The following is a 19,326-nucleotide window of genomic DNA, read 5'->3' on the forward strand; positions in this document are numbered from 1 at the left end:
GAAGGGGGTTAGTGAATTAACTGGAAATCTTATCAGCAAATTTTTGGCCCCTCTAGGTTAACAAAATAGGGCTGTTTTTTGCTTTGTTTTTAATTTTCAAAAGTGCAGTTGTAGAGATTTTGGTTCAAGCATATAATATCCCGTTTATTCGTCTTTTAACAAATATCATCTTTTAATATTCTCAAAAATAGTGAGAATTTCTACCAACTACAGGAGGCTACTTTCAAATGGAGGGTTATTGCTCCTTTCCTTCAGCCTCATCCTACAAAGTCCTACGTGGATCCACTAGTAATGGCTATCATTGTAGGCTATTACAGATGGCAGATTCCGAGTGTTCAGAGCAAAGTAATGACCATGATAAGATAAAATGAGCAGAGGATAAAATAGATACATTCGCTAACATCTAGAACATTCACTGCTACTTCAATAAGTCAGAGCAGCAGAAAATTATGCAGAAGCATAAAAATATTAGCGATTCATTCTGGCCAAAACTAAGAAATCAGCTTTATACTTCCAGGTTCTAAGAAAGCACCAGTGTTCTAGATGTTGTCTTCATGACGTGCACAATATTATGTATCATTTTAAATGTTATATATAATATATATTGTGCACTATATAGCATTCCTGATGTGCCATTTGTTTAAAAAGCAAATCATCACAACGAAACCAACAAAGCAAAAAAACCAACAAAAGCTATGATGGCTAGCTTTAGAATGAAGGGCAACTGGCTGGCTTTAGAAGTAAAACAAAAGGCGCCAGTGAGCTGGGCACATGACTGATAAGGACCTGTTTCTGTCCAGCTGTGCTACCAAGTCATAATCTCATGCAGTACTGTGGTAGTTTGGGGGCGTGTGCATATGACCTGTGCTAGCTAAAAAACTCAAATGGAACAAAGATTTGGCCATGGGTTTTGAAAATAGTAAAACAAGCCCACTATTCCTTCTTTTCCATATGACCAGAGACTCATCCCATTTTTTTAAATTAAGAAATAATGAAGTAAATTTATGGTAGTATTTTTTCCCACAAAGCAGCAACTGAGCTGATGATGAAAAAAATGCATTCTTTAGCTATGGCCTATTATACACAGTAAATATATTTATACACTCAAATTAACTAACCAGAACGTCTACGTAAGAAAGAATACAATAGAGGCTTGAGGGAAGACATGAGCTTTTATTACGGAATTTCCAGTTTGGATAAAGAGTACTGAGAAAATAAGCTCACTGGTTACGATACTTAAACTTTTCTTCCCGAGTGATACAGCAATATAAACTTGCAACAGCTCACCAACTCTTTCAATGGATATCACTCCAGTAGAGAGAGAAATAGTGCAGAGAAATGGATATTTAGACAACTCCTCCCTTTTTTCAACCTGGAGTACCTCAAAAATAGTGATTCAATGAAGTGTCCTCACTGAATTATGAGCTGATAGTCAAACTAAATAGAGAAAAAGAACTTGAAAATTTCTGGCATTCCATCAGTAACATTTTCTCACCTGGAAAAGATAGCACTGGAGATCTTTTTGCCATTTCAAACTACACACTTGTGTGAGATGAGTTTTTTTTGTTTTTTTTTGTGGGTTTTTTTGTAGCTTTGACACTTAAAACCAGGACATTGTTTAAACATGAACAATGATAGGCTATTCATATATTTTTAAAATGTTTTCCCCCAGTTATCCCACTTAAGGTATGATTCTAGAGGTTTAGAGAACATGTTCATGAAGGGTTCCTAAATATCTTACTGAAGGGTAAATTAAACAACGGAATTCCACTTACATATGCTTGAGAAGGATATATTTTGAAGCCCCTAGGGCAGGTATCTATTGAATATGGTTCACATTTTTATAATAAAGCTTTTTCCAAATTCTGGCCTAATAATATTATTCTATATTATTATAATAAAAGTGATATACTAATAAAGAGGCTAGAAAGAAATCCATGTTTACCCCACAAAATTATCAAGGTCAGATTTAAGCTTTGCTTCTTAGAATTTGTCTTCCCTTAGTTCCTACGAGGAAAATATCAAAGCATTATTGAATACTTAATAAATGCTTATGGAACAGAAATTTATAAATTAGTTGAAGGCAGTCCTGGCTCAAACCAAATTTGCCATGATTGAGTTGGTAAACTGCTATCAAATTAAAGGCAACTCTCTCTATAAGTTATAGCCTATGTTTCTATCTGTTATAGATTTATAGATTTATTTTATTACATGTTCTTAGGAGCTGCTGTTTATGCCTGAGAAAAACCGTACTGAGGCAGTAGGGGCAGGTGGCTTAAAAAGCAGGCTCTGAAATCAGACTCTCTGAATTCCAATTCTGACTCTGACACTCCAATAGCTGTGTGGGCTTGGGGAAATTATTTAACCTCCTGACCTTCAGCTTCCTCATCTGTGAAGTGGGGACACCAACAGTAGCCTACCTCACAACGTGGTTGTGAAGACTCAGTGAGGTGGTACATACAAAGTGTGCTCGCTGCAGTGCCAGGCACCCATAATTGTTTAATAAACATTAACTATTATAGCATGGTTATTCTGATACATTTAATGAACAAAGGTACAGCAAAAGAGTTTCTGAATAGGTAATCTTTCAAAAGTTAATTTTTCATGTACTTGTTACTATAAAATTTACCAACTGTAATTCTCCCTTTTATTCTAGTTATGATGGATCTTAAATTTAAGAACTAATCTGATTTTTGATAGAGAGTAAGAACATATTTTGAAAACATAAAGAATATAAGCTCTAGCAAACGTCATTAAGAATTCCTGATATCCAGTAACTCTCTTACCTGATCTTACATACCCAGGTACTCTTAGCATTTCAGTTAGTATTTGTTAAGCCATTCTTTTCAATACCTTCAGTCAGAAGAACTCCATGCTTCACTCCAAGGGCTGCTTGAAGAACAGTCTTTCCTCCCCAGCCTGGCAGTCTCTCTGGTGTTACAGAATAGGATCCTGCCTGCCACACATGGACCAGGCCTCTTTCTTTGGATCCTTCTGCTTCTGTTGAGCTACAAACATTAAGAAAAATAGCTTAATTGTTCCTGCAATTAAAACTGTATTTTGGGGGTTCTTACTAATTTCATTAGATCTGTACCTTTTACCAGCACATGGGTGACTGGGTCAGATCGTTTAGCACATATTTTATGCTTTGGTTGGGACACAGGAGCAGATATAAAACAATTATTTACATAAAAGGCTTGAGGACAATCTAAACCCACAAATTACTTATCTCTATCTAAGAAGTAAACAAAACCTGGACTATTTTTTGACATTTTAGATTTAATAGCACAAAATTTTAAGATTCTAACTTGTCCATTTATTAACTCCTTATTTGGATAATAAAGTTGTAACATGTCCCAAGTTGGAGTCTTATTTTAAAATTTTAGTTTTGAATGCTAAAAAAAGTATTTGATAAGAAGGAATAGAGATCCACATTTTACTTTGCACTAAGTAAGCCCTATAGTTGTTATTTAACTTTTTAAGAATCAAATTTATATCAGGAACAGTAAAATCTTTTGTGCTTTACTCATGTTCTAGCCAAAGAATTCTATTCATGTGATGATTCTGGTTCAAAGAACACAAGACACCAAGCTTTATGATAATGATCATACCATAACTGCCTACCCTTTTAAGAAAAGCGCATATTAAAATATGCTGGGTTTTCTTTATACCAAGTTTCCTCTGTTGCCACTGATGATACATGCTTTTTTCTAGAACAATGATGCCAATTTTAACAAGGCACAGAAAGTTTTCTGGTTTTATTTATTTTATAATACCTAGAAATTTCTCTACTTTTGCTAAGTAATATTCCTCTCAGTTATGATTAGGCATAACCATGGTTATATGAGAGGAAAGCCACAAACTTAATCCAGTTTTCTAAGGATAGAAGAGGACTGCAATTAATAAGGCTATGTCTGAAGACCTGAAGTTATTTGTGAGAAAAAATGGCTTCAAAAGCTTTAAAATGATGATGACACTTTGTGCCATTTTTTTATGCATAAGAAACTAGCAACAAAGCTTATCACTAATCAGTTTTATTTTATTATCTTTCTCTTTACCAATCAACATAAATGTCACTCTTCCTACTTAATAACCACAAACAAGAAAACTGAACTGAAGAGAAGCTACGCATTCGTGGAATTGCTTGTTGTGTTTTCCTAGAAGAAGGTAGAAGAAGAAATGGTTTTACCTTCTCTTCTTTGAGTCCATCGGTCAGGGGGAGAACTCCATCACCAAATCATTTCTTCTTTGCGAAAAGTATATAAAGACCTAAATGGCAAAACACAGGTAAGCACAAAGAGCAATGAAAGAATACTGTGCTACTTCATTCCTCAGATTTAAAGAAAAAAAAAAACGGCAGCCCTCTAACAAATGCACATTCACTGGGCAATAAATATGCAGTGAAACTATTTCAACTATTTCATATCCTGCCTGCCAAAGTTGAATATCTAGACTGAGCCTGCCCACTGAGCTTATAAAAATGCCTGCTGACCATCAAATGCAATGTCAAAGGAAGACAAGACTACCTGCAATTAAGCTGTACTTTGTCAGGCAACAGATTTTATTTTTTATTATAAAGAAGGAAGCTCAATCTGAAAATTCTTTTCATTAAATACTCATTTCACACATGTTAAGGGTTGCTTTTAAAATGCTTCTGGAACACATGAACATGTAAATACCAATTAAGTAAGAAAGAATTTCTAAAACTTCTTCAGTAATGTATCAGATTCAAGTTGTTTTAATTTACATTTTTCAGCAATGCACACAAAAAATTATATTACTAAAATCAGAAAGATTTCTATTTATTGGAACTAGAAGTATTTTCCCCAAATCAACCTCAACTCGAAACCATAGTACAAAAGGCTGAAAGGAATTTGGGTTTTAAAATATCTGTTTCAAAACCCACCATTTAATAATAAAGAGCTATATGAAATTACAGTACCAATATCATGACCCATCGGTTTAGAACCTCAATGTTTAATAAAGAGACAGAAATATAAACAAGCAGACAGAGATACTCAATACATCTCAACTAAAAATTCATATTTTTAAGGGCACCAAAACACATGAAAATACATAATAGCAATGAGGTTTTATTTGTGTCAACCATAAAAATACCCAAACCAAATGTATGATTTTTCTGCAAAGGATATGGCATGGTCACTGTACTCTGAAAACAGCCCATACCAGCAGGAGTGATGTAAGATCCATCTGTTTACTCCAGGTTGCCTGTGAATTCTTACCATTTGCCATCTGTGTATCTGGAGGAAATTGCTCTCTACCTAATGCTTCTTTTAGAAAAATTCTGAATCATTTAAAGTTGGATGAAGGGTACCATGTAAACAAAACATATACCTGAATATATTTAATAAATGCTATTAATTTAATAAATGATTATTTTTTTAAATAATAAATGTGATTATTAAGTGGTACTATGCCTTGTGAGGATAATTAACCATTAGGAAAATGTACAGAGAAATTCTGAGGCCAGATCTAACCTGTGTTTATTCATCAGAGATCAAGGAGTAACTAACTGTTCCCTTGATTAAAGTTAAACAATACCCGGCAGAAACCAGAGAACTTCTCTGGGAGCAAAGCACACTTTGCTTCCCATCACTGATTCACTGAATGTAAATTGAATTTTATCCTAGTGCCTGACAATCAAAAATGTTGAGAACCTTTTGGTGAAGCGAACAAAACAGTCAGCCTTTTTTCCCTCTTTGAGTGTTACATTTTTTGAATACAGAGTTTTCTTAGAGTAGATTTCATCTTTTGCCATATTTTTCACCACCACACATTTTTTCAAATCCAAACGGAATTAAAGCCAAACTGTTTTTGCAACTTTCTTTTGTTACTTACTATATATGCTAGGCAGAATAATGGTCCCCAAAGATGCCCACATCCTAATGCCAAGAACCTGGGAATAGGTTAGGTTAATGGCAAAGGGGAATTAAAATTGCTAATCGGCTGACCCTAAGATAGGGAGATTATTGGGTTGGATTATCGGTGTGGTTATCACAAGCCTCCTTAAAAGTGCAAGAGACAGAAGGAGAGTCAGATAAAGAGATGTGCTGATGGAAGCATGGTCTGAGAGACTGCTGGCTTTGAAGATGGGAAGGCCTTGCACGGCCTTTCCAGAGATCAGGGACATCTGTAAAATGAGCATAAACCAAAGAATGTGGGTGGCCTCTAGAAGCTGGAAAACGCAAGGAAACAGATCCAGAAAAGAATGCAGCCCTGCTGACACCCTGATTTTAGCCCAGTGAGACTTGTGTCATACTTTCTACCTAAAGAACTGCAAAAACAATACATTTGTGTTATTTTAAGCCACTAAATGTGTAGCAATTTGTTAAATAGCAACAGAAAGCTAGCTAATACACTATTTCGTAGACGTCTTTCTATATCAGTATTATAAATCTGTCTCATTTTGTTTTAATATGTTTGACTTCTTCCAAGAAGATAGGTCTGCCTAAGACTCAAATAGAGTAATGAGAAACAGAAATGACTGCTAAGGAAACATAACTAAAAAAGAATACTACAGCTAAATGTGGGAACCTTGTATTATAAAGTTTTCTCTCACATACTTAAATATAAGTGGCATTTACCAACTCTTATTTAACCTAACATTCTTTCTCGGGCATGAAGCCTACATTAAAAAAACAAAAACAAAAACAAAAAACCTAACATTTCTCAATTATGTATCCATAAGAAAAAGTAAACCCGAAATTTTTGTTTTTCTCTTTTTATGATCCCCTATCAGGAAATCTTTAAGATTTGCCTCAAGCATTCAAATAGCACTTAAACTTCCTTAAGCTCTCTCATTGCTTCACATTTTTGATTGTTATAAAACTGCTTAATCATGGGGCTTCTTCTGGGGATAGTTCTCTCCAGGTGAACTTTAAGGTTCTCGCTCTACATTCCTTTGGGAGACAGAATCCCTAAACTCTGCTTCTTTTCTTCTGTTATATAGTAACTTCCCTTCATAGGCCTTTATTATATTAATTAGCTCTGATAAAGAAACTGTGTGATGTTGTACAGTCAAAAATCTGGGGTCCTCTTTTGCCTTGCACGGCCTTTCCAGAGATCAAGGATATCTGTAAAATGAGCACAACAGACTCAAGCATCCCCTCCAGCTCTTAAATTCTATTGAGTCACAGAACAAAGCTAGATTCATATTAAGGTATGCCACTCTACACTTCAAATTATCTCCTTTACAGTGAAATGTAAAGCAATTAAACTCTCAGATGGCCCTTTAAAACAAAAGCCAAACCTTGGTCCTTAACAATCTGACTCCACTTTTAGATCCCATTGGAAACACAACTTCCTGCTACATTTAACAGAGAAATAAACTATCTTGTACAAGCAGAGGGTATGCTTTTAACACCATGATCCGAGAGTGCCCTAAAAAAATGTGGTCTAGGTGTCCGAATTATTGTTAGAAAAAGCTGCAAACTATCTACAGATCCACAAAACCTTAACCAGAAATCCAAAGTCCCCTCTCTCTGTCAAATAAATAAAATCTTTAAAAAAAGAAAAAAAAGAAATCCAAAGTCCAAAAAACTGAAAACTAAGTTTTTTCATAACTCTTTTGGTGGCAAAATCTAATATGACTAAAACTTATCTGATAGCAAACCTGACCTGAACTAATATGAGGTTAGTTTTTGCCCCTTTAGTGTGAATATTCATATATTTTGCTGTAGAAATATTAATACGATTGGGGCAACTGGCTGGCTCAGTCAGTAGAATGTGACTCTTGATCTTGGGGTTTTAAGTTCAAGCCCCATATTGGGTGTAGAGATTACTTAAAAGTAATTTAAAAATCTTTAAAAAAAGAAGAAATATTAGTATGATTATGGAGTGGTACCAAAGGTCCCAGAGAAAGTGTTACATAATATATAGTTTATGCACATTTTAAAGATCAAAAAATTCTGAATTCTAAAATATACCTTGCCTCAAGGGTTCCAAGGAAGGGACCAGGAAACTGTATTCTATTTTTTTTTTTTTAAGATTGATTTATTTGAGAGAGAGAGAGAGCTTGAGTGGGGGAGAGACAGAGAGAGAGGGAGACAATCCTCAAGAAGACCCCTTGCTGAGCACAGAGCCCGACAAGGGGCTCTATTCCAGGACCCCGAGAACATGACCCGGGCTGAAATCAAGAGTTGGATGCTTAACCCACTGAGCCACCCAGGCACCCCAGGAACCTGTATTCTAAAACAAACAACAATCATTTTTGGTAGGGGTCCCCAACTTTTAACTATTTTATACTTCCTTTAGTTTCTTATATGTACTTTTAACATCAACTTCATCTTGAAGAGTACACTAGAAAGTTGCATTGCTTACAAGACATTCTATAAGTGCTTTAACAATGTATTCCAATGGTGATGATTTACACTTTTCTCAAAAGTTTTAAGTCTATTTTATGGTGAACATACTCACATACAGTGCCCAAATTCATTCTGCAAGGAGTATCCTGCCTGCAAATACTCACTTGGCTCATCTTCTCAGTGGAAGGAGGAAGCCTAGGCTCTTTAATTTCATATAAGGCTGCCAATTTCGTAGAAGAGAAAGAGGTAAACAAATGAGGTGCATTGTCCTAGAACAACTAGGACTTGGTGATATATTAGACACAAGTGGGGTATAAAGAAGGAGGTATCAAAAATGATTTCTAAGTTCTGCCTTGAACAACTGTGTGTTGGTGGTACCATTTACTGAAATGGAGAAGAGTAAAAAAAGATAAGTTTCTGAAGTAGAAGATTCTGGTTAAGATTTTTTTTATGTTAAGTTCAAGATGCCAGTGAGAAATCCCAGAGTACCTATCAAAAGCAGCTGAATATATGAGTATGAAGTTCAGAAAAAAGGTCTCAGCTATTGATATAAACTTGGAAAGGCATATGGATAATATGTGAAATCAAGACAATGCATAATATCACCGGGTGTGTATTAAGAGAATGGAAAGGAACAGGACCAAGCTGTAAGGAGCTCCTGCACCTAGAGGTTGGTTAGGATGAGGAACAAGCAATAACAACTGGGTGAGAAGTGACCTGAGAGGTGGGAGAAGCATGAGTCTATGTGTGCACGTAAAAGCAAAGCAGAGTGTTTCCAGGAGACAGGCCTGGTCAACTAGGTCAAAGTCACTGGGGTCTCCTAGGATGAGAGCTGAAAAGTGTCCAGTGCATATGCCAACACAGATATCAATGCTGAGCTTGGCCACAGTTTCAGTGGTAGTAGGGGACTGAAAACCAGATTGGAGTAGGTTGACTATAAATGGGAGGTGAACACAAGAAAATTAAGTTCACGTAAAGAATTCTTTTGAAAAACACTGTCAAAATGACAGAGAAATGGAGCTAGAGAAGAATGTGAAGATAAAGGGTGTGTTTTTTATATGTGCAGAGCTGGGAAGATGTGAGATAGCTGAACATGTTTGCATTGACAATGACACCAATCCCAGATGCAAGGGGGCAGAGGGAAGAACCAAAGTCCTGGACAAAGTGAAAGAGGACGGCATCTGGAACACGTGTTTTGGGACTGATCTTTCACAAGAGGAAGGGTCTACGTTTTAATAAGACAGGAAACAGACCTAGATTACAGATACACAGATACAGTTACAGATATAGACAGGAGTACAGATTTCATGGTGAAAGAGTAAGAGTCTTATATGATGCCATCTGTTAAGTGACTAGGACTTTATAGTATATGTGTGCTCTGTATTCTAATCTCACTCCTGGCTCCAGTCATTCTCTTTCTTTATTTCATGTTGCCATATTATATATTTTTGTAAACTGACTTAAATCTTTTTAGGACAAGGCAGAATATAAATTTTTAAAAAATTTAATGTGGAACAGAAATGTGCTAGTGGACTATTGATTCTATTTATTCATCTCTAGTAAACTTTATTCTCTGGATAAAGTCCTTTTCCCTTAATGATTTAGTGAAAGATAAATTTGTAAGTCATAAGTATATTAACTTTCAAAGGCTGAAATTTCAACAACACCTCACGTATTTTTTTCATCTACTATGTTCCGGGTATGCCAGTCTAAAATTTCTGTGAAAGCCAAAAACATCTTATTCTCTATTATAGCCTAGCTGCTTAACATAGTCCTGATATATAACAGGTACTCAATAAATATCTGTGGATAGACTAAGCCCACATAAATAAATGAGTTCCTGTCCTTAAGGAGTTTACATGCTATCATGTTCTGCCTTTCTCACTAGAATGATGGCTCTCTATAGACAGCACCCTCAAAGCATAGAAAAAGCCAATAAAGCTGAGCACTTCCAGTCTTATTCTCTTGTTTCACTTACTGTTTTAAAATAGGTATATTGATTAAAACAACTGCAATAACTGTAGCTACAAGAGTAATGATAATTGGAGATTAGAATGACAAGACATTAAGATAGAACAATAAATATACTAAATTGTATTGCATTTTGTATCTACTGCAAAACTTTAAAATTGCAGGTGCTTACACTTTCTTTTTAAAGTTTGAATTGGCTTCATTTTCTTAAAATGTAGTAAACCAGGGGCACCTGGGTGGCTCAGTTGGTTGAGTGGCTGACTCTTGGTTTCAGCTCACTTCATGACCTCAGGGTACTCAGATCGAGCCCCAACATCAGGCTCTGTGATCGGTGTGGAGTCTGCTTGTGGGTTCTCTCTCTCCCCTGCCGCTAGCCCACAAGGTGCACACACTCTCTCTCGAATAAATACATCTTTTTAAACATTTTTAAAATATTGGGGCACCTGGGTGGCTCAGATGGTTAAGCGTCTGCCTTCGGCTCAGGTCATGATCCCAGGGTCGCAGGATCCAGCCCAATGTCTGGCCCCTGGCTCAGCGGAGAGCCTGCTTCTCCCTCTGCCTCTCCCCCTGCTCATACTCTCTTTGTATCTCTGTCTCAAATGAATAAATAAAATCTTTAAAAAAAAAAATTTAAAGATGTTGTAAAGCAGAGCTTATAGGTGAATGTAGTAAACAATAATTTAAGACACTATGGTATTTTACACATGGTAAATGCTCAATGAATATTTTCTGTTAGAGGCTCAGTCAATATATTTATATACAGATCAAGGCAACTTATGACCCAAACACCTGACTGAGAACTAATCTAGACACCAATAACTGCTACTTCCTGGATATCCCACCACCAAAGCCTTTACCAACCACTAATGAAGGCTGAGAAACACTCACCTTGCACTGCAGCAGCCTTGACAAATCAACCACCATCAAAGGTTGAGGTCACTTCAAATCCCAGCCCTCTCAGCCTTAATTGCAACACAGAAGGCAATGCCTGATACCACTATGGGAGCTGACTAGCTCCTTAAATACTGACCCAGAGTTCAAGAATTCAGTAAATTAATGCACTGAATAAAGTAAGTCAGTAGGCTAGTCTAGAAAGTACTTACTACTTATAATGTTGTTACTAATGGGATAATGCACTAAGTCATTGATTCAAAATATATTATAAATTCCTGGAGGTCAGAAACTATGATTTATTCATTGGTACATTCTTGTAACCACAGTAACCACTAGGTACAAGTGGACTACATTTAAGTGAATACTCAGTGAAAGACAGCACTTCCAAATGATGTAGATTTCTAGCGCCTGTAATAAAAGTCAATATAGGACACAAAAGGAAAGTGTCTACTTATAATAGAAATTCTCATAATTTGCTAATGGCATTTCCTAACTATGAAGATGCTATTTCATGTCAGTTCACAAATATTATACAACCCAGTAAAGAACAGTCTCTTTCTCCTTAGTACATAGAGACAGTTTCTGGTGCCACCATGGACACTAACACTTCACAGTCTCACTCTTACGGCCTGCTAATTTCACCCTGAAAACTACTAAAACTACACTTCTGATTGTGAAAATCCTCTAGAATGGATATTACCCACCGGGGGGGAGGGGGAGTGTAAATATAGTAAAATAAATGCCCAGCAATGCCCATTTAGCTCCTTTTTGTATCCACTGCAAAATTTTTAAAATACATTCTTCCAGATTAATGAAATCCCCATGAAACATTTTGGTGGATATTATAATACTAGGAACTGAATTTCAAATTCTCAGGTACTGCAAAAATTTATGTCTGTTATTACCTGATAAGAGTATAATTTCTGATACAAACTGTTTATTCCTTTAATATTTTGCTACTATTCTCTTTTAAATGGCCACATTTTTTTAAAATAAGGCAATATTACAGAAATACAGTTCAAAGTATGTTTGTTTATTTTACCAATCAAAAACAAATAATACTTAACGTCATCACGGGGCCATACAACTGAACAGGGCCAAAAATAGTGTTCTGGAGATACAAGTTTCACTTTTTTGAAAGTGCTAGTAAAAGGTATTCTTTTTTTTTCTTTTTTTAAGATTTTATTTATTTGAAAGAGAGAGAGAGAGAACAAGCAGGGGGAGCAGCAGGCAGAGGGAGAAGCAGGCTCCCTGCTGAGGCTAGTTCCCAGGACCCTGGGATCATGACCTGAGCTGAAGGCAGATGCTTAACCGACTGAGCCACCCAGGTGCCCTGCGTTAACAGGTATTCTTCATTAGGAATGAAAGGTTATTTAACTCGAGTTTAAATACTGAGGTTAAATTAGGGATCAGCTATTAAATTTACTATTCACTACTCAAACCGTTTAACACATGCTCATCATGTTTACTTATTAATACCTTTTTCAGAGAGAATTAGATTTTCTTTGAGGAATAACTAGGACACGTGCAGTAACAGTATAAATTCAGTTTTTACCACACTGTAATAAAATGTAACAAACCCAAACTTTAAAAAGTAAGTGTTCATGACCACATGGTATCTGTGGTAATTTTGTATCTGAGTCACTCTGTCCAAATTCTTTTTAGGACTTTTTGATCTATTCTGCTCCCCTATCCTTTGAGAGATCATGATCAGTGTAAGCTTGCATTCCCCAAGAGTCTCTAGAATATAAATTCCTCTGTAGCCTTTTAAGAAAATATTCCTCATCTTAAGAAAAGCATTTTTGGGGGCGTCTGGGTGGCTCAGTCGTTAAGCATCTGCCTTCGGCTCAGGTCATGATCCCAGCGTCCCGAGATCGAGCCCCACATCAGGCTCCCTGCTCCGCGGGAAGCCTGCTTCTCCCTCTCCCACTCCCCCTGCTTGTGTTCCTGCTCTCTCTCCCTCTCTGTCAAATAAATAAATAAAATCTTTTAAAAAAAGAAAAAGCATTTTTGCAGGAGCACAAGTCAAATAGCAAAATAAAATCGACTAATAATAGGTCTGTCTCCTCTCCTTAGAAAAGCTTTACACAGTGGAGCTGCAGTGGCACATTCTTTTCCTACTGCAGAAAGAAAAGAATTATTTTTCCACAGTCAACTACTGTGAGACTAGAAAGTAAAATAAAGAAAGCATACTGGAAGAGAGCCCTAATTATAAATAAAAATTTTATTTTTAAATTTTTTCTATTTAATTATACAGAATTTAAATTAGAATAGAACTGGGGCGCCTGGGTGGCTCAGTTGGTTAAGCGACTGCCTCCGGCTCAGGTCATGATCCTGGAGTCCTGGGATCGAGTCCCACATGGGGCTCCCTGCTCGGCGGGGAGCCTGCTTCTCCCTCTGACCCTCCTCCCTCTCGTGCTCTCTCTCATTCTCTCTCTCGCAAAAAAAAAAAAAATTAGAATAGAACTAAAGTAAAAAATTTTTCAAGTGCTAGTTTCACAAACTATCTTATACACAAATCTGTAAAAATAAATAATGAACAAGTCCATGTCCCTACCCATCACTCAGTTCTAACAAATGTTAACATATTTTTATATTTGCTTCAGCTGTTTTTAAAATAGAAAAGTTATACATATTTCTGAAAGAGCTCCACCCAAACTTATCTCCCGGAGTTAGCCACTATTCCTAAAGTTAATGTGTCTTATTTCCATATATGTTCTTATACTTTAATGTATTTCATTAGATACATATGTATCCATAAGCAATAAGAATGTAGTAGCTACATTCTTTTAAAACTACATAAATGCATCATATCATAGACATCCTTTGGCAACTTGCTTCTTCACTCATTGTTACACATTTGAGATATATCTGCATTGATAAGTATGGATCTAGTTCATTTTTTTTTTTTAAGATTTTATGTATTTGAGAGAGAGAGAGACACACACAGCAAGAGAGGGAACACAAGCAGGGGAAGTGGGAGAGGAAGAAGCAGGCTTCCCAAGGAGCAGGGAGCCGAACGCGGGGCTCGATCCCAGGACCCTGGGACCATGACCGGAGCTGAAGGCAGACGCTTAACGACTGAGCCACCCAGGCGCCCCTAGTTCATTCATTTTTATTAGGGGATAGCATTTCATTGCATGAATAAACCATAGTTTATCCATTTCCCTACCAAAGTACGGCTGGATTGTTCTACTTTATTGCTATTTTAAGAGCTGCTATAATCATCTTTGCTGCATGTTTGCCTGAGCAATTGCCTTAAGTTTGGTTAAGAATTCAGCTCAACAAAAATTTAGGTTGCAGAAGAACCCTGAAATGAAAGTTACCCATCCAGATGCCATTATTGGGTCTAACCACCACCTTCCTAAAAGGGAGATCATGTGAAATGAAGAACCGTAGAGGACGCTGAAGAACAAAATTTATTTAATAATTTTTATTTAATAAATAATTTTTATTATTTATATTATATGTAAAAGGGAACCATGAGTTGATTAATTTGTGAAATTAACGAGACTAAAGCTGATCTCTTTGAGCATAATTCACTGGTAGCCAACTGAAACTCTATGAAACAGCCCCAGTCTTTTCCTCATAGCAATTGAGAGAACTGTACATTTTCTTCAAAAAAGAAGTCTATATTAGGGGTGCCTGGGTGGCTCAGTGGGTTAAGCGCCCGCCTTCGGCTCAGGTCATGATCCCAGAGTCCTGGAGTTGAGCCCCGCATAGGGCTCCCTGCTCTGTGCGGCGTCTGCTTCTCCCTCTGCCCCTCACCCCGCTCTCGTGCAAGCGCTCTAATAAATAATTAAAATCTTTTTAAAAAAGAAATCTAGGGCGCCTGGGTGGCTCAGTTGGTTAAGCGACTGCCTTCAGCTCAGGTCATGATCCCAGGGTCCTGGGATCGAGTCCCACATCGGGCTCCCTGCTCTGCGGGAAGCCTGCTTCTCCCTCTCCCACTCCCCCTGCTTGTGTTCCCTCTCTCACTGTGTCTCTCTCTGTCAAATAAATAAATAAAATCTTAAAAAAAAAAAAAGAAATCTATATGAAAGAGTAACTCTACAAGAGCCCAAACAAGTACTCATTACCTCACGGATTTAAATATTTTTGCTCTACCCACGTGGATCACTTAGTTCAGCTACTTTACCAATTTCTCAGCTGATCTACCAATTGTGTGACGCAACAAACATCAAGACATAATGTAAAGACAGCACCATGACATATATAGAGAAGTAAGAGATGGGTATAGGAAAATAAATGCAAGACTCAAAAGAACCATGTCAGAGTTTGTTACTATTTTATTTGTGGTTACTGTGCATTTTCTTAAGGACTGATAACCTACAAAATCTACTACTCTCTTATTACTGATGACTGAATTATCTGGTTATCAACAGAGAAGAGTAACAAGAAAAAAAAACGGTTAAAAAAAAAAGGTCTACAAGTAAAATCTCTAATATAGTTGGAATATGTGCTAGGTTCAATTCCACAAAGTTATAAAAAGAGCTAAATGATCTAGAAGACATTAAAATCCTCACAGCACTCCTCTGAGTGTCTGAAAAAGGGGCTCAACCTCTTACTACATAAAAGCAGCCTTCTTTTACACCATCTCAAAAATCACCAGTCTTTACCTTTCTTTGTAGTTTTTTAACTCATACCTTACCTAGTGTCATATTAATACAAGATTATAAAAGGTTTTTACAAGTCAGTCATATTCTTCAGAAATACCTTTAAAATGGACTCAGCAGTACCGCATCAAATCCATGTTTTTCATAAAAAGGTAGATTAATAGTACTCTCTCCACCTAATCACACAAAACTGAAATCATGTCAGTGAAGTTCTTAACACACTCTTGTGTCTTTAACAGTCAAAATGCCCAAAGTTAAGTGTCTCAAAAGACAACTAAATTCTGAAAGGCTGAAATTTGGACAGAAGGGATTCCAGTTCACACTGCTTCAATCTACTTAAAAAAGTAAGAGGCTTACCTGATGCAATTCAGACCCCACCCCCACCCCCACCCCCCCCCCCCCCCACGCACCTCCACTATTTGGTACTTTATTTTCTGGATCATTATCTTTTCAAATGTTAATATTGTGGGATGCCTGGGTGGCTCAGTCGTTAAGCATCTGCCTTCGGCTCAGGTCATGACCCCAGGGTCCTGGGATTGAGTCCCGCCATCGGGCTCCCTGCTCAGTGGGAAGCCTGCTTCTCCCTCTCCCACTCCCCCTGCTTGTGTTCCCTCGCTCGCTGTCTCTCTCTGTCAAATAAATAAGATCTTTAAAAAAAGAATATCTATTAAAAATTGTTAATACTGTGAAACAACTTTGAATTTCTCTTGCTATAACTATGAACCCTGAATATGCCGATACTAATCATAGTTTGCAAACTAAGTAATAAATTTAAACTAGGTATAGATTCCAAAAGCATCTCTTTCACATTAAAATACCCTTACTGAACACCAAAGTTACTACAGACCAACCAGAAGTCATATTTTCTGTAACTATAAGTCAATGTTATCAGCAAATTATCTGGAAACTATCCCTTGAATTTAAAAAGTGAATTATATTTCTTTTCTAAAAATATTCAGTTCTCTTTTCCATTTAGAAAACAGTGAGTCAGTGTGGGTCATGAGATAGTGGAAGAAATAATTATAAAAATAGGAAATATGTACTGAATATTTACCACTGCCAGGCACTGTAATAAATACATGAACCATTAAATGTAAAGGTGCTATTATGAGGAAGGTACTTTAATCCTCAATTTAGAAATAAGAAAAATAATGCAGAGAAGTTAAGTAACTTTCCCCAAATCAAAGAATAAGTGGATTGAGGTTAGGTATGTCCATATCCAAAGCCCATGCTTATATTATTAAGATTAAAATATTGCAATTTACTGCAAATTTTTCACTGCCCTAAATTCTTTAAATACTCATTAACTCACAGGTCAAGTGGTCACTTGAAATCATTCATATTTATGATAAACTAGGGGGGAAAATGGACCAATAACTTGCTGAATTTTGATACCTGTTCAGAAAAAACACACATCACACAATTTTATTCTTTAAGGCCTTTTAAAGAACATTTACAGCCACCAAAAAACCTAAAAGGCAATAAAGATCTGTGTTTGTGTTTAACAGTTACTTCCTTTTCCATCCTAGAGAGAATACTGTATTTGAATATGCCTCTTCAGCCAGTGCGTTTTTCCTCTTCCCTCATCATCAAAGCCCTAAGTAAGCAAGAGTACAATTCTGCCAACCTATTGTTGCTTGTCTCCAAAGTAGCCCTATTACCCAGAGGACCAACACCAGCGTCGGGACCGTTTCCTAATGATAGACCTATCTTACTTTCCTGTCTTCGCCTCTCAAAAGAACTTCTCACCCTCTGATGGCTCACCTGACACGCCAAAGGACTTGGTTAAACAACTAAACAATTAAGTTCTTAATTTCAAAGTCATTTTCTTTTTCTGCAACCGCCCTTTCAAACCACCGAAGCACTAGGTCCACCCTCCACCGTGATCTGCATCCTTGGGGCAAACCCTCCTGGGACACTCACCAAGGTTCGCGGCCAGGGACTCCGGTTTATGTGCTGAGCGCCCAAAGTGGGCATTCAATAAATCCTCATCAATGAGTGAAGGAAAGGCAGCGTGGGTGGAGGCGGGAAAGGGGGTCGTGAAAGAATTTCCCGCCGCTGAGACCAATGCAGTGGCACCCCGTCTGGGGAGGGAAGTAGGGGGCGAATGGGAGAACCTGGGGCCGGGACAGGGGGCCGCGTCGGGTGCTCTTTGGCGGGCAGGCGCCGTCGGTCGGACGCAGGTGTTTTGGAAGACGCGGGCGCCGTCTCTGTGGGTCACCAAGCGCGCTCCTGGGCCTCGGCCTGCGCCTCCACCTCTCTTTCGGACCCCGGCCTCCCGCACACAGGAAAGCCGGGCCGGGCAGCCCTGCGAAGCCAAGGGCCGACCGGAGACTCACCCTCGCTCACCTGACGCTCCACCGGCAGCACCGCAGTCTGCATCCGGCGCGAGCTTCTCAGCCCAGCGGGTCCCTGAGATCAGCTGATTCACGGGGGGCGGAGCCCCCAGGAAGGGGCGGGGCTGCAGGGCAGCGAGCTAGTGTGAAAGCGGGCCGAGATTGCCCCTGAAATAGGTGGGCTTAGACGCCGACGGCGTCTGATAGCGATCAAATTTATCCACGAGGCCTTAGGCACTGTCGGCGATGTCCTCAGGAGTACTGCCCCTCCCTCAGGACAGGGCGGAGCCACCAGTCCTAAAACGCGCTTGGACGGTGACGTAACATGGAGTCGCCGGGGCCTAACTACCCGAGAGCTTCCATGGTAACAGGTGGTGATGAAAGTGAGAGCTGCAGGCATTTTGCTGCCACCTCAAACTGCAAAAGTCAGAAGGATAAGTTCGCTACTCTTTACAGGGAAAAGGCTAAAATATCTTCAAACTGCTTCTATGGACTATACCCTAACTGTAGTCGCTTCCGCCCCCGCCGATGACGTCATCGCCAAGCGGCACCAGTTGGTCCTAGTATCCACACTGTTGTTACTTGGTTGCAACTCCGAAAGGTGGAATGGGGTAGGAGGGAATGAATTGGTATCTTTTATGATTCCCCACAGGGTTCCCCAATGTACAATCTGAGTAAAACTAGTTGGCGTGCTTAGCACATAGTTTCACAACAGTCTGCTTGTCGCAGCCACAGCCCCACCCCGACTCAGCTCGCAGCTGGTAAGTCCTCTCAGGAAGATTTTCCCCAGCCGCCACCCTTGGCACACAATGGATGCGAATTCTCTGCTGCTAGGCAGTGTGCCATCCCTGAGCCTGCAAACCTGTATTCAGACCATCAGCGACAGATACAGTCAAGGTCTGAAGTTCCTATGCATAAATGGTCTATCACGTTCACCTTCAGCCCCATTGCCTCCTTGATCCTCCGCCCACCTGCAAAACCGTAGTCTGCAACAATTCAGCCAACCTTGTCCACTCTTGCACCAGTGCTTAAAACAACATAACCTTGAGAATTGGCAGCACTGCAAACCAAAGGTGTCCAACTTCAGTCGGGACTTGCATGTGGCCAGGCAATCTTGCTAAGCCTAAAACAGTCACTAACACACGGCTACTAGGAATTTCTCCTTTCCTATCGCCTTTTATTCCC

General features: G+C 38.5%; 1 protein-coding gene across 1 annotated transcript in view; it reads right to left on the bottom strand.

Annotated features, from left to right (window-relative positions):
- Positions 1-18,187, bottom strand: part of ALS2 (alsin Rho guanine nucleotide exchange factor ALS2) — a 75,205-nt gene extending 57,018 nt beyond the window's left edge. The window contains exons 1-3 of the mRNA XM_021702785.2: positions 18,155-18,187; positions 4,190-4,269; positions 2,854-3,008 (exon numbers count right to left, since the gene is read on the bottom strand). Coding sequence (XP_021558460.1) covers positions 2,854-3,008; positions 4,190-4,209 — 175 coding nt within the window. The 5' untranslated portion in view covers positions 4,210-4,269; positions 18,155-18,187. The remainder of the gene's footprint in view (positions 1-2,853; positions 3,009-4,189; positions 4,270-18,154) is intronic.
- Positions 18,188-19,326: the final 1,139 nt, after the last annotated feature.

Source organism: Neomonachus schauinslandi, chromosome 3 (genome assembly GCF_002201575.2).
Source record: "Neomonachus schauinslandi chromosome 3, ASM220157v2, whole genome shotgun sequence".
Classification (NCBI taxonomy): domain Eukaryota; kingdom Metazoa; phylum Chordata; class Mammalia; order Carnivora; family Phocidae; genus Neomonachus; species Neomonachus schauinslandi.